Raw genomic sequence first — 13,239 nt, forward strand, 5'->3', positions numbered from 1 at the left:
AGGGTGGCCACCCTCACTCTGCTATTTCCTACATATGAGATCTTGGCAAATAGCACTGGATCTCTGAGCCTCATTTCTCTATAACATGGGACCATGCGCGACATAACTTCCAGGGTGTGTGGGGACCAAGTGATGATGACGTAGTATAGTGCCTGGGGAAGAACTGGTACTGAGTCAGCAGAGTGCTGTGGCCATGACCCTGGCTCTGTCTCTCAGTGGCTGTGGGACCCTAGACAGGTCATGTGACTTCTCTAAGCCTCAATTTTTCTAACTTTAGAAGTGCTATTTAAATAACTAACAAGTTTGCAAAGGCTCTTGGCATTCTATTCTACCCCATGGCTGCAAAACACATACCAACCATGAATGGAAGCTCTGGCTATGGACTGAGGAAGGTGGCTGAAATGCTAGAATGAGGCGGTCCTAAAGTATCTAGACTCCATCTGCAAAACTTCCCGCCAGCACACTCTTCCAGTCCCTCCCCTCAGCTCTCTGACCTTCACCCTCTTCTCTGCCAGCTGCGTGGCTTCACCTGCCCCTGAAACAGACCATTCCTCAACCCTCTTCTCTCCTGCTTTCATCTCCTCCTTCAGAAAACATCATCTTAATAGCTGGCCTTTGCTAATAATCTCCAAGGGTCAGTATACAGCTCAAACTTGTTCATTTCATTCCTCCATTTCCAAGGCCTCCATTCTGGTCCAGGCCAGCCTGAGCCCCCGCTCCGACTACTGTCACAGCCTCCTCGCTGGTGTCTCAGCTCCAATATGCAAACCACATTCAGTCACTCTAGCTCAAAGTCCCACAGTGGCTTCCTGCTACCCTCAGGATAAATTGAAAAACAGAACTCTTTGCAGGCCATCTTAAATCCCCATACCAGCGGGCTTCTGGTACCTCTCTAGCCTTACCCGAAACCACTCAGCCCTTTGATCCCCATGCCACACAACGTGACCATCCTCAAGTTCCCTGAACACTCCGGCTCTTGTCTATCCAGGGCCTTTGTGTGTATAAGCTCTTGCCCCTGTGGTATGTTCTTTCTCCAAACCTTAACCTAAACAACCCCTGTTCCTACCTTGCCCCAGCACTTTAAGTCTTCTGTTTGCCACAATGGGTCTATTTACCATTCTATGTTTACATAAATATTTGATGACTGTATTGAAATTTAAGATCCTATGTCAAACTATCCTGAGCATGTCTATAAATGACACAAGAGCAAGAAGAAGCAGGACTATGTTTCATATGACAGGGACGTTAATGCACACACAGGACGTGGCATGTAAAAGGCAGTTAGTGAATGTTGGTTGAATGAGAAAATGAACATAGCATCCGGGTCCGCCTCTAACTCCTCTGGACCTGTTCATCGTGTCCATCCCCTTTAAAGCATCACACAAGGGGCTTCAAGGAGTACTCCAAGACGTCTAGGTTCCTTGGTGCTGTAAAGAGACTGAATGAAGCCTTTCCCTCCTCGCCAGTTTTATGGGCAGCTTCTCCTTTACCTCAGCCTCACTTACCGGCCCGTGAGAACCTCAAGGGCAAGTACTGTGCTGCCTCACGGCTGCACCTAAATGCCAGGCCAGGGGTTGGCAGCGAGAGGCTTGCTGAACCAAACAGACTCAGTGACGTCTATGACAGATACTGACCTGAGAGAATGTGAATTTGGTTTGGAGTGTCAATGTGGTAAGCTACAGACACTCACTGGCTCAGACTTCTCCACAGCTCTGAGCACCCAAGTGATGTGGCCATGCTGAGGAGCTGTAGGCTGGGTGTTTGGGAAAAAATTAGCGTCCCTGCTTCCCTCCCCTTTCTTCTCCCTGCCTGATCCGCAGCCGAGTCCTGGAGCAGCAGCAGCCACGTAGGGACCACGAGGGAGCAAGCGTGAAAACAACAGTGAGAGCTGAGGAAGGCGGGAAAGAGCCTGGTCCCTGATTCCACTACCGGATGCCGTGCTGGCCCTGGATGGACACACCCTAGACGGGGAGCGTGCACGAGAACACCAAGTCCCCAGTGAAAAGCCACACCAGCAAGGGTGCTGTTATTTGCACACCAAATGCATTTCTAATGGTTTTCACAGAGACAAGCTTTACTGCTTGGTACCTCTTGCGTCCTTGAGCTATCTCTTCTTCTTTCCTGCTCTTGAGGTCCCAGGTCCCAGAGAACACAGAAGGTTCTGCAGTCCCAGGCAGACCCCGGAGGCAGCAGATCCCTCCCCTACCATCTTCGGGGAGCAGGGGCGGCTGCCTGCAGGGCTAGTCCCGAGTCTGCAGAGGTAGCGCTCTGATATCCCTAGCTCTACGCCACAAAACAGATTTTTGGCCCCAGTGTGTCCCCAATGTACTGACGTGAGCTCTCCCTCGGCCAACGGTTTTATTCCACTTCCACCAGACTGTTCTGAATAAATCACTGCTATCAGGGAGAGGTGAATTCACAGGGCTCTTTTCCAAAGAAGTATTTCCAGCGGAAATTTCACAAAGTGCTGCCAATGTCATTTACAAGAAGGTGAGCTGATTACTGGGAGACCTTGATCCTTCATTGCTGCATTCTATCGTATAATTCAGAGGAAGGGGCTGTGGGGAATGGTGGGGGCAGAGCTTATTAAAAACTGAAAATCATTCTGCAATCACTTTTCTTAGTCTTTTCTTTGAAGTGGTGCAGGATTTTACACAAGTTAGAATATATGATACCAGGGCTTTCTCTCTCTAGATGCTTGCAAATGCACTCAGAGGCTAACGAACAGTAGTCTCACCTGATCAAAGCAAAGGAAGTAAAGGAAGTACAGAAATAGCACTGTCCGGGGGGGGTGGTCTCTGGCAGATTATCAAGGACCCCATTTCCACTACCCCTGGAAGACAGAGGCTTACGTGAAAGTATCTATTCACATCTAGGGAAAAAGGAATGGGGTGCAGACACAGCAGATCAAAACACCAGCCCCAACCTTGAACCAGTCCTTCTGTCCTTCTTGGTGCCCCCTTTCCCTCCCTTCTTTGTCACCTGAAATCACAAAGTTCAATCCCAGCAACCTCTTCTGGTTACGTAAATTAATGAGCTCTTGTTGTGGTCCCCCTAAGAGAAACTCTCCGGCTCTAATCACTTTATTCCCTTGCTCAAAAGCCTGCAATGGCACCTAATACCTGCAGAATAAACTTGTCCTTGGGGTGGCATCCAAGCTTCTGTCCAATAACTCCCTCCTCCCTCTCAGGGCATCCTGTGTTCTGGTCAGACAGAATTTCTGGCTCCTTAGAGTGAGCTTTTCATTTTTGCGTATCTCCCTTTTGCTCACTCTGTTCTTACTACCCAGAACGGATTCCTCAACAACCCCACCCCCTTCCCATTTTCTTTCTTCTTCTTCTTTTTTTTTTAATGTTTATTTATTTTTGAGACAGAGAGACAGAGTGCGAGTCGGGGAGGGGCAGAGAGCGAGGGAGACACAGAATCCCAAGCAGGTTCCAGACTCTGAGCTATCAGCACAGAGCCCGACACGGGGCTTGAACTCACAAACCGTGAGATCATGACCTGAGCCGAAGTCAGGCACTTAACCGACTGAGCCACCCAGGCGCCCCCATTTTCCTTCTTTAGATGTGGAGATTCTATCCATCCTTAGGGTCCCATCCTCACTTCATCCAGAGAGCCCTCCTGACCCATCCAGCTGGACACGCCAACCCTCATGGCGCCCTGACCAGTGGCTCCAGGAGGACCTTTCTTTCTCCTTTCCTTGGATTAGAGACACTGCCTGTGTCGATGCTTCATCTCCCTAATTCAGACCATGAGCTACTTTTGCCAGAAACCAGGCCATACCTTCTCTGTATCTGCAACTTGGGAAAAGGCAGGAAAGCACTATTTGTTGGAGGAAGGAAGGAAGGGAGGGAGGGAGGGAGGAAGGGAGGGAGGGAGGGAGGGAGGGATGGAGGGAGGGAGGGAGGGAGGGATGGAGGGAGGGAGGGATGGAGGGAGGGAGGAAGGGAGGGAGGGAGGGATTAAATGGGCTTCCAGTCCCTGGACAAAGGCCGATTTATAGCAGCTGCCCGGGCTTGAACCAAAGGATTCTTCCCTTTAACTAGCACAAATGTCCTCAGACCGGGAAGGCAAGGGCACATTTCTCATAAAAATGGCCAGGTTCTATGTCTTCTAATAATGATTCTCATTTCTTTTCTCTGTGTTTCTAAAACCACTGTGGGGCATCCCTGTTGCTTCCCAGCCTGGCCCCCATGGCCACCGTGTCAGGGTGATCTGTCCTTTAATGCTTCAGCACCAACCCGAAACCCAGGAAAAGATGCTCTCTAAAGACCCAAAACACTACAGCACTGACTTGTCAGATCTTGGGGTTGCAAACAATTCATCTGAAAAAATATCTTTTTAAAGTTTTGGATGCTATGAGGTTCGTCCCCTCCCCTCTGCCATGGTCTTTTTAATGACTTTCCAAGGAAACTTGGGTTAATGTAAGATGCTTACTTATATTGGAAGCAAGTTAATTAAAAGGAAATTAAACTCCATATAATACAAATGGAAATAAAATATTTAATTGTATCATAGCAGATAGTAAGACTGTGGGGCATAAAGGGGAGAGCATAGGATTGGGGGACTAAGCTGCCATCCTAGGCCTGCCCTTACTAACCGCGTGACTTTGGCCTCAATTTCTCTTTGGGCCTCAATTTCTTCATCTGTAAAGCTGAGATCAAAATACATATTGTCTAAGGTTCTTATGAGGGTTAAATCACATGCAGAAAAGATTTAAGCATGGTCCAGAACACACAGTAGGCACCCTCCTGAGTTTTTGTTTTAAATTTTTTAAATTTATTTTTACTTATTTATTTTTTTTATCTTTTTTTAATCTTTTTTTAATGTTTTATTTACTTGAGAGAGAGAGAGAGAGAGAGAGAGACAGTGTGAGCAGGGGAGGGGCAGAGAGAGAGGGAGATACAGAATCTGAAGTAGGCTCCAGGCTTTGAGCTGGCTGTCAGCACAGAGCCTGACACGGGGCTCGAACCCAGGAACCATCAGATCATGACCTGAGCCAAAGTCAGACACTTAACCGACTGAGCCACCCAGGTGCCCGGGCATCCTCCTGAGTTTTAATGAATGAATAAATAGGTAGAAAAGAGAAGTGTGACACCCCCCAAAAAAACTTGATCCTGGGAAGGAGGCAGATTGCTAAAGAAGGAAGATCCCAAGCTTTGGAGTCAGACAGATATAAATTCAAGTTCCAGCTTTTCTCTTACCATCCCTGAACCTCAATTTCCTACTGCTCTGCAATTGGGGGTGATCATAAAAATAAGAATAATCACCTCATCGTGTTATCTAGAGGCCTAAAGAATATATTTGAAGCCCTTTGTAAACTGCAACAGTGAACTGTATTTTGGCTATTGGTATAGAACCTCCTACTTAATTTAGTGTCAGCAAGGCTACCCACCGCCTCACTCCCCCCGCCCGCCCCTCAGTGAAGACAGGACCAGAAACAACATTACCTTCAGATTCTGGATCTTCACATTTGGGGGAAAAGCTGCTCTTTCTGAAGACAGCTGCTCTGTTTTATTCTAAAACTTGCTTGGTTTCAGTTGGGAGTGTGTGTGTGTGTGTGTGTGCGCGTGCGTGCACGTGTGTGTGTGCGCATGTGTGTGTAAATGCATCTGGTTCAGAGAAAAGTCTGTAACATCAGGTTTCTGTGTGCATATATTTATGTGTACAGTTATTAAAGTGCTTTTAGATTTTTTCAAGGCAGAAGATAAACTCATTTAATTTAAAATCATCAGCTGGATTGCATTAAACGGAGGGAAAAGCAAAAGCGTACACAATACAGCCATTTGTTAAATTAAACGCAATTATTTCTCCTGTTACTTAATTACAAACAGACATAAATACTCTGGATTCTGACATCTCAGATCTTCTTAAATTCTGTGTCTGCATTTCAACATGTAATGCAGGGAGGGTCATATTCCAATCTGTGTGTTAAGCAAACCTGAGAGTTACAGTTGTATATTGGGACCATAATGAGTTCACTAAAACAAGGCCCAAACTTTTAATTAACCTGCCAAGACAAATTACAACTCAGGGCTCACAGGTAACAGTCACAGACAGCCGAGACTCAATGCCATGAACTCTTGGGGAGAGAGGGATTAATAGCAACATCAGAATCTGTCTGTCTTTGTATTAAAGAAAAAAAAAGTATTCATTAAAAAAACCACTGTGGCTCAAAGGAAGACAGACAAGTCTGAAAGGAGGCAAGAGAAAGGTAGAAAGAGAAGGAGGGAAGAGGAGAATATTTATTTATTGGGTGCTTATAGGGTTAAAGCCTGTGGTGGGCACTTTATATCTGCTCTGATCTTCAGGAAGGGGACCGCAAAGTACTATTACTATTTCATTTTCTATCTAAGAAAAATGGGCCTCAGAGAGGTGACCTGACAATGGTCACAGAGCTAGTGTGGGACAGTAAGGGCAGAAAGGAGAGAAAGCAGTGCTCAGGAGACATTTGTTCTCAAGGCTTAGTTGACAGGACCCGGAATCAGGATTATCTGGCTCTGTCTCAGGCCTAGTGGGTCATAATTCCTGGGGACAGGCTACAGGAATCTGAATTTTGAGCTAGCTTTCCAGGTGACTGCTTTGCACAACAATATTTGGGACCCTTCATAAGATACCATAACCCTGTCGCCTGAAAACATGGTCCACAGATGAGTAGTATTGGTGTCACTGGGTGCTGGTGAGAAACGTAGGCTCTAAGGGCCTACCCCCACCTACTGAAGGAGAATCTGTATTTTAACAAGATACCAAATGGTTCACCAAACTCTGAGAAGCTCAGGAGAACCTGTCTGTGCTAAAGGACATCACAAGGTTAAGGAGGTGAAGGCAGACTTCATCATTAAGGTAAGAACAGGAGAGCCACAGGGAAAAGCCAGCCCGTGGCCTTAATTATGACAAAACAGGTTAGCAAGCTCTGACAAGCCAAGAGTTGCCAAAGGTACCTAACTGCACCTCCATTTTACTTCTTTGAGAGTCACATCCTAATTAAGAGTAGCTTTCTTTGGGGGTTGATATTAATATCCTTTCATATTTATGCTCAGTTATTAAAAATAAAGAATTCTGACTGTAAGAGATCTCAGTTCTGGGCGGGAATGACAGTGAACCGTGCCTCGGAGAAATCAGATTGAGACCACGAAATTCTCACTCAGGTACCACTAATGACTTGATAATCCATGGCCCTAAAAATGAAGCCACTGTGGCCAGAAAGGGGAAAGAAACAGGGTCTGGAGCCTGGCAAACCCCACAGAGTGACAGCCTAGTTGATGGTGAGGACCACAGCTGGCTCTCGGGGGCCAGGGGGCCAGGGCTGCCCTTACAGCCTGCAGGTCACCGGCAACCACCGAGCCGCAGCCTCAAATCCAGACTCTAGAGGAACCGGGAGCTGGAAAATGTAAGTGATTTGTGCAGGGTCAAAACACAAGTTAGTGGTGGAGATTCGGAGCGGAGCATTCTTTCCACTCCACCTCAGAAGGCAGCATCAGGGGAGGAAGCCAGCGGCAGCCCCAAATGCCAGGCCTGTGGCTGCTGACGGTCATGCCAGTGGGAGGCTGAGCAGAGGACGGGCCACGGTGGTGCCCATGCCCTTGTTAACCCAGTGACCCTGCATGTCAGGGCCTGGGCTGGGAGTCGGGGAGTAGAGAAGATGACATACAAGTCCTTGCCCTGTAAGCACTTGGAGACCAGCAGCTGGGACGGATGCCTCCAAATCGAGGCCAGCACAAGGCAGGGTTTCCTACATTGGGGCTGATGTAGCTGAGGGCCTCCGCTGCCCTCATTTTGCCAAGAGGGTAGAATGCTGAGCCTGCAGGGACCGCAGAGGTGTATAAACCATGGCCGTATTTAATGGGAAGGTATTTTCTGCCTTGACACTAAGGACAAAATTGCAAAGGAGGGGAAAATGGCCTGAAAATGATTACTGCTGTGTAGAAGAAGAGCCAGGCTTCTGTGGGACTTTTAGGAACCGACCACCAGCTTCAGAGGTTTTTATTTAACTCCCTTTTCCATGTCAGAGAGATTCCTAGCCAAGGACTGAGACAGAGTTTTGAGGTGAACTCTGTACCGCATAAAGCTTTTCATTTAGGCAGAAACCCTATTTCCGTGCATTCTGGTTAGTGGAGTTTTATTTTCTGTAAGTTTTATTTTTCTGCGGGAGATTTTGTTTCCAGGCTATGTCATAATGCTTCCAACATATGCCCAGAATAGATGTTTTCCGACCTGAGCCTCCGAGACCACTGTGTCCTGCCTGTGGCCATCCAAGGAGGAGACAGATTCTATGGAATGTGTGGGTAAAGAAGAGAAACTCCTTAGAACAAGATGCCAAGCTCCTCAGACTTGAGGGGTGAGCCGAACAGAGAGCTGAGGCCCTCTTTGGTTGTGGGCCAAGAGCTGTGATGAGGGACAGAGGTGTTAAGCCCTATTCCAAACGTGGCAGCTTGCTCACTGTCAGAGATCAAGACATCTCTGTTTTCAGCAGGACCCCAATCTGACTGATGACACTGTTTATCCAGCCTTGGCTCTGCTATTCTCCCCCTCTCTCTGAGCTTTCATCTTCTTTTCTCAACTGCCAGGGACTATTAGCTCCCAGAACAAAACAAATAAATAAACAAAAAGCTATACACACTCAAAAACAAAAACCCAAATCACAAATCAGTGAGTTGAGCCAAGGAAGCTATAAAGACAAATACAGGTGTCGGGGAGAAGTGAGAAGAGAGATGTTGCCTCTGTGTGGCTGGTCAGGCCGCATTTCCATCTTGCTGTCAATTCTACCCCTCGGTTGTTTTCAAAAAAAAAATAATAATTTTTTTAAAATTTATTTTTGAGAGACAGAAAGAGAGCACAAGCGGGGGAGGGGGAGAGAGAGAGAGGGAGACACAGAATCTGAAGCAGGCTCCAGGCTCTGAGCTGTCAGCACAGAGAATGACGCAGGGCTCAAATTCACAAACCATGAGATCATGACCTGGGCTGAAGTTGGACGCTTAACCGACCGAGGCACCCAGGTGTCCCAACCACAACCTCGGTTGTTAAACGTAGCAGCCGGTCCACACGTGACACAAGAAAGGCAGTGGGTAAACAGCCCAGAATGGTCGGCCAGCCCCTCCCGTCATTCCTCCTTTCCCTGGATCCCACTCCCATCCCTGTCCAGCAAGCCCAGTCAGGATGGACTCATGCCAGACTCCAGGTGGCATCCACAGCAGCGGGCAAGACACACTCCTTTGCTGGCTCCAACCCTCAGAATCTCCAGGGTCCTCTCACCCAAAGAGACAAAATCTCACAGACCCCAGATGGCTGGAGGCTCCTTACCTATGGCCGTGGTGAGGAAAGAAACCACTTCAGACTCCTTCCCATCGTTGTAAAAAGCCAGGTGCCAGATTCCCGAATCCAAATACTGGATGAAGCCGGTCTCGTGACTAGATGGGGGGATGACCCCCCGAGACTGGCGCTGGGGTCCCTCCAGGCTCCGTGCTTCCTGGGTCAGGAGCCGTCGTCCATCCAACAGCTCCACAAAATCAAACTAAAAGTACAAAGAAAGCATACTTAGCAGTGTGTCTGCTTGGCCATGAAGCTACATTCCTTCCTCATGCTTCTCCTGGGGAGCACACGAGGAAACACAACCTGAGAACAGGCCAAGAGGCTAGAGCCACACGAAGGGGGATCAACCAACATCATTTCCCCCCACCTCCAGACCTCTGTTTCTCATGGTTAATAGTCTCCTCATTCTCTTATGAATGAAGCATAAATAGCACATTATTTTCTTGCTGTCTCATTTTTCTTTAATTTGGTGTATACGTGGGCAGTCTTCATCTGGCTGAGCCTGTGCCAGGATAACCATGCTTTTCCAGTGGCCGGCACGTGATCAGAAATCCAGCCACCAAAAGACTGAACCCTGGCTCCATGCGAGGGGTGCTGAGAGTCCCAGGGCTTGAGGCTTGGGACAAGAGCAGTGAGTGTGCCTTAACTGTCAGTCAAGTCCAAGTGAGATTCTGATCTCTATCTTCCTGCTGTCAATGATCCTTTCTAAATGCTTCAGTTTCAGGAGCAGTTTTAGGGGAACTAAACAGGATTAGCTCAAAATTCTATCAATGATTACATGCTGGATCAGATACAATTGCTGACAGATCCTAGCCAGTCTGTTCCTTACCCATCACGACTGGTGTTATGTCAGCCATCCTAGAGGAGCTGTTAGGTGTTTCTGGTGTGCATGTATCGGGGCAAATGTGAAACCCCAAAGGAGAGAAGAAATGTAAGAAACCAGGGAGGTAACATGTATTCTAAGCCAGATCTGCACGAGCTGCCTTATAAATTTTCTTGATTCTCCTCAGCAGCCCTACAAAGTGGGTATTGTTATCATCACTGGAGACGTTAGAAACTTGCTCTGAGTGGATAAGTACCAGGCCACAGTTATCATAGTTGATAACGAGAGGATTCAAATTCAAGTCTGTCTGACTCTAAAGTGCATGCTTTTCTCTTCGGATTATATTTCTTGGATCATTTCACTTAGGTGACTGGGTAATAGTAGAGAAGCTATTTGAGTTATTTCCTAAAATTCCCTCTCCTTAAAAAAAACCCCAGGGAAATAACCTTACTCATCTGAAAGGTAGGGTCTTAGGTTATATGGAGGAACGGGCTATAAGATACATGAAATGCTCTTCAAACACAAGGCTCCCGGTAGAGCGTTAGGCTTCCTGACTTTGGGCTAAGATGTGAGGTAGCAGCCCCTACAGATCGGCAGGGGGCGTGGCGTTCTGGTTACCTGCGTGTGTGAAGGAGGAAGGCCTTTTCTGCCGTAGATGCCAACCAGAGCTGCCTTTCCCAGAGACACATTGAATTTCAGATGCACAGGATGGTCTATAAACACCTGCGATCTCCAGAAAGTGCCAGGAGGAATCTTCTGGGAAGCCCGTCTCCCCACGTCGATTTCTCCAGAGTCTATGAAACTGTCCTCTGGAAAGAAACTACTGGGCTTTCCTATCAAGACACAGGGAAGGGAAGACAAAAAGACCAGTTGGCCCAAGTGAAACAAGGGATGGGAGCCCCGAACAGCAGGACTCCCCTGTGCCTCACACTTCCACCATGTTCCACCACCAGCCCCCACTCCCCCTCCCCACTGAGGAGGAAGAATGTCCACAACTTTTTTTTTCCAGTGATGCTCAAACTGTTCTGCTAAAAATATGCATTCTTTCAAAGCAGTATGGGTCCTCCTCAAGGGCCATCTGTACACTGCATAATTCCACAGCTTGTTAAGATATATTCTGATCCCCAAAATAATCATTGGCAGTCACATGAGAATAACTGTGTGTGTGTGTGTGTGTGTGTGTGTGTGTAAAAGCATGCACACTAAAATAGAAAGGACAGGGTGAAGAAGGTGTTGTTATTAAATTTCCAACTTAAAATGGTCCCAGCAGCAGTGGGAAACATGACCTGAATGGCATAAGGTATTTTACAAGTTTACTAGTTTATGTATAATTGGAAGCCAAATTCTAAGGCTAAGACATGTGGCTGGGGGTTTATGTGAGGAGCAGGAGTTGGGGTGGGGAAGATGAAAAAGGGGGTAACTCTCGAATGGAAGGGATACTTTTAAAAATGTCTTGGATGGAGGTCTTTGAATATCAGTTTTGTGCTAACGTAGGTACCGCTGAGGGAATTTCTCAAGTTCAGGCACAAAGCCTATGGCGTGCTTGGAAATTAAACCAAGGTCCTTGACCCTGCAGGTTGCAGGGGACTGGGGTCAGAAATATGGTCCCTCACCCATTTCTGTCACCAATCAGGGGAGTGACAGCTTTCTGGGGGCACCAGAAGTGCCAGGAAGGAAGGCGGCTTATCAAACTTCCTGTTAACTAATTAAACACACACACACGTGAAAAATATAAACCTGACTTCCTGCCAGACATCAGCCTGCTGGGAAGTTAGGAGGGGACAGAAGGAGGTGACAGGGATGTCAGAAGACCACCTTTAGCACACTGACTAGCCACATGGCCAGCCAGCAGACTACGTCTTATGTGTTGCAAGGAAGAATCCCTTGGGTATCTTAGTTCCAAGATTTGTTGTTAGGCATGTTTGAGGAGAGGCTTTAAGAACAAGAATCCATTTGTAAAGAAAACACGTTTGTGAGAACTTTTTATAAAAAGCACTTGGGGAATAAGAAATTAAAATGTCTTTTTTTTTTCCTGAGCTTTGTAAGGATTCCTTACAAAGCACATTTGATGCTGAAATGGAGCTTGGCAGGGCATTGTTGTAGTCATAAAATATTTTACTGTTTTAAATAATAAAATTCAATTTAAATGTTAAACTTCTCCATATGTTATCATTCCTTTATAAACTCCTCGGCAGAAACATCAGGTTTTTAGCTTCAAACCATTAAATGTTATTTTAATTAAAAATATGCCAACAAAAAAAAAGTTAAAACGCAGGCTCTCAATAAAAGTACCACTAGTATTCTGTCATTAGCATGGGAAAGAGCTTGCATTTAATTCCTTTATGGAAGGAATGTGCCCCAGACTTTTACCTTGAAAATGCAGACACACAAAAACCACCAAACTGTGATTCAAAGTTCAAAGACAGAAGCCAAATTCACCACGCATTAAGTCGGAAAAGAATTACTTTCACATTCTTATCTGATTTGGGGGCTCCCAATACCACAACTCTTTTGTTTTCTAGGTAGAAAATAGTGTACCCTTGTGCTTATCATTCTGCTAGGAAGGCAGAACTGAGTTTCCTCCTAGAAACTGCATCGAAATCCGCCTGAGATTGCTAATTCCAAGGACTCGTTCATTTCCTTTGTGAGTGGGTGGGAGTCGGGGCTGATGGGATTTCAGAATTGTCTGCAGTAAAATAATTCCTATGCCTGAGAATAAATAATGAAAACTTCCCCCACATTTTGGCATGCTGTTGGAGCACCCTGCCCGGTTCATTTTCTCCTCCAGTAAGCATGTATTTTGGGAGATGGCTACTGTATCAGCGGAGTCCTGAACCCCATAAGGTCAGAAGCCAGCCCAGAGCCTCTCTCCAGAGGTGTGCAGGCCCCAGAGGTGTACATAAGTTGGCTCTTACACCCGAGGAATGATAAAAAGGGAATATTCTTTTCTAGTATTCTCGTATTTCACCACCATGGGCCAAAATGGGAGAAAAGCACTGTCTCTGGTGTGTACACAATCAAATAAAAATCGTCCAACCTGTTCTAGGGCACACTGGCCACCACAGCCCAGACTCTTGGCTGAGTCTGTGAGGGCCACTCGGGCT

At 46.8% G+C, this 13,239-nt stretch overlaps 1 protein-coding gene across 1 annotated transcript in view; it reads right to left on the reverse strand.

The window, feature by feature from the left end:
* The window catches only part of TENM4 (teneurin transmembrane protein 4), a 387,326-nt gene that overhangs the window by 179,135 nt on the left and 194,952 nt on the right, over positions 1-13,239 (reverse strand). The window contains exons 10-11 of the mRNA XM_039228710.1: positions 10,754-10,968; positions 9,304-9,514 (exon numbers count right to left, since the gene is read on the reverse strand). Coding sequence (XP_039084641.1) covers positions 9,304-9,514; positions 10,754-10,968 — 426 coding nt within the window. The remainder of the gene's footprint in view (positions 1-9,303; positions 9,515-10,753; positions 10,969-13,239) is intronic.

Source organism: Hyaena hyaena, unplaced genomic scaffold, assembly GCF_003009895.1.
Source record: "Hyaena hyaena isolate Hyena2069 unplaced genomic scaffold, ASM300989v1 scaffold_34, whole genome shotgun sequence".
Taxonomy (NCBI): Eukaryota; Metazoa; Chordata; class Mammalia; order Carnivora; family Hyaenidae; genus Hyaena; species Hyaena hyaena.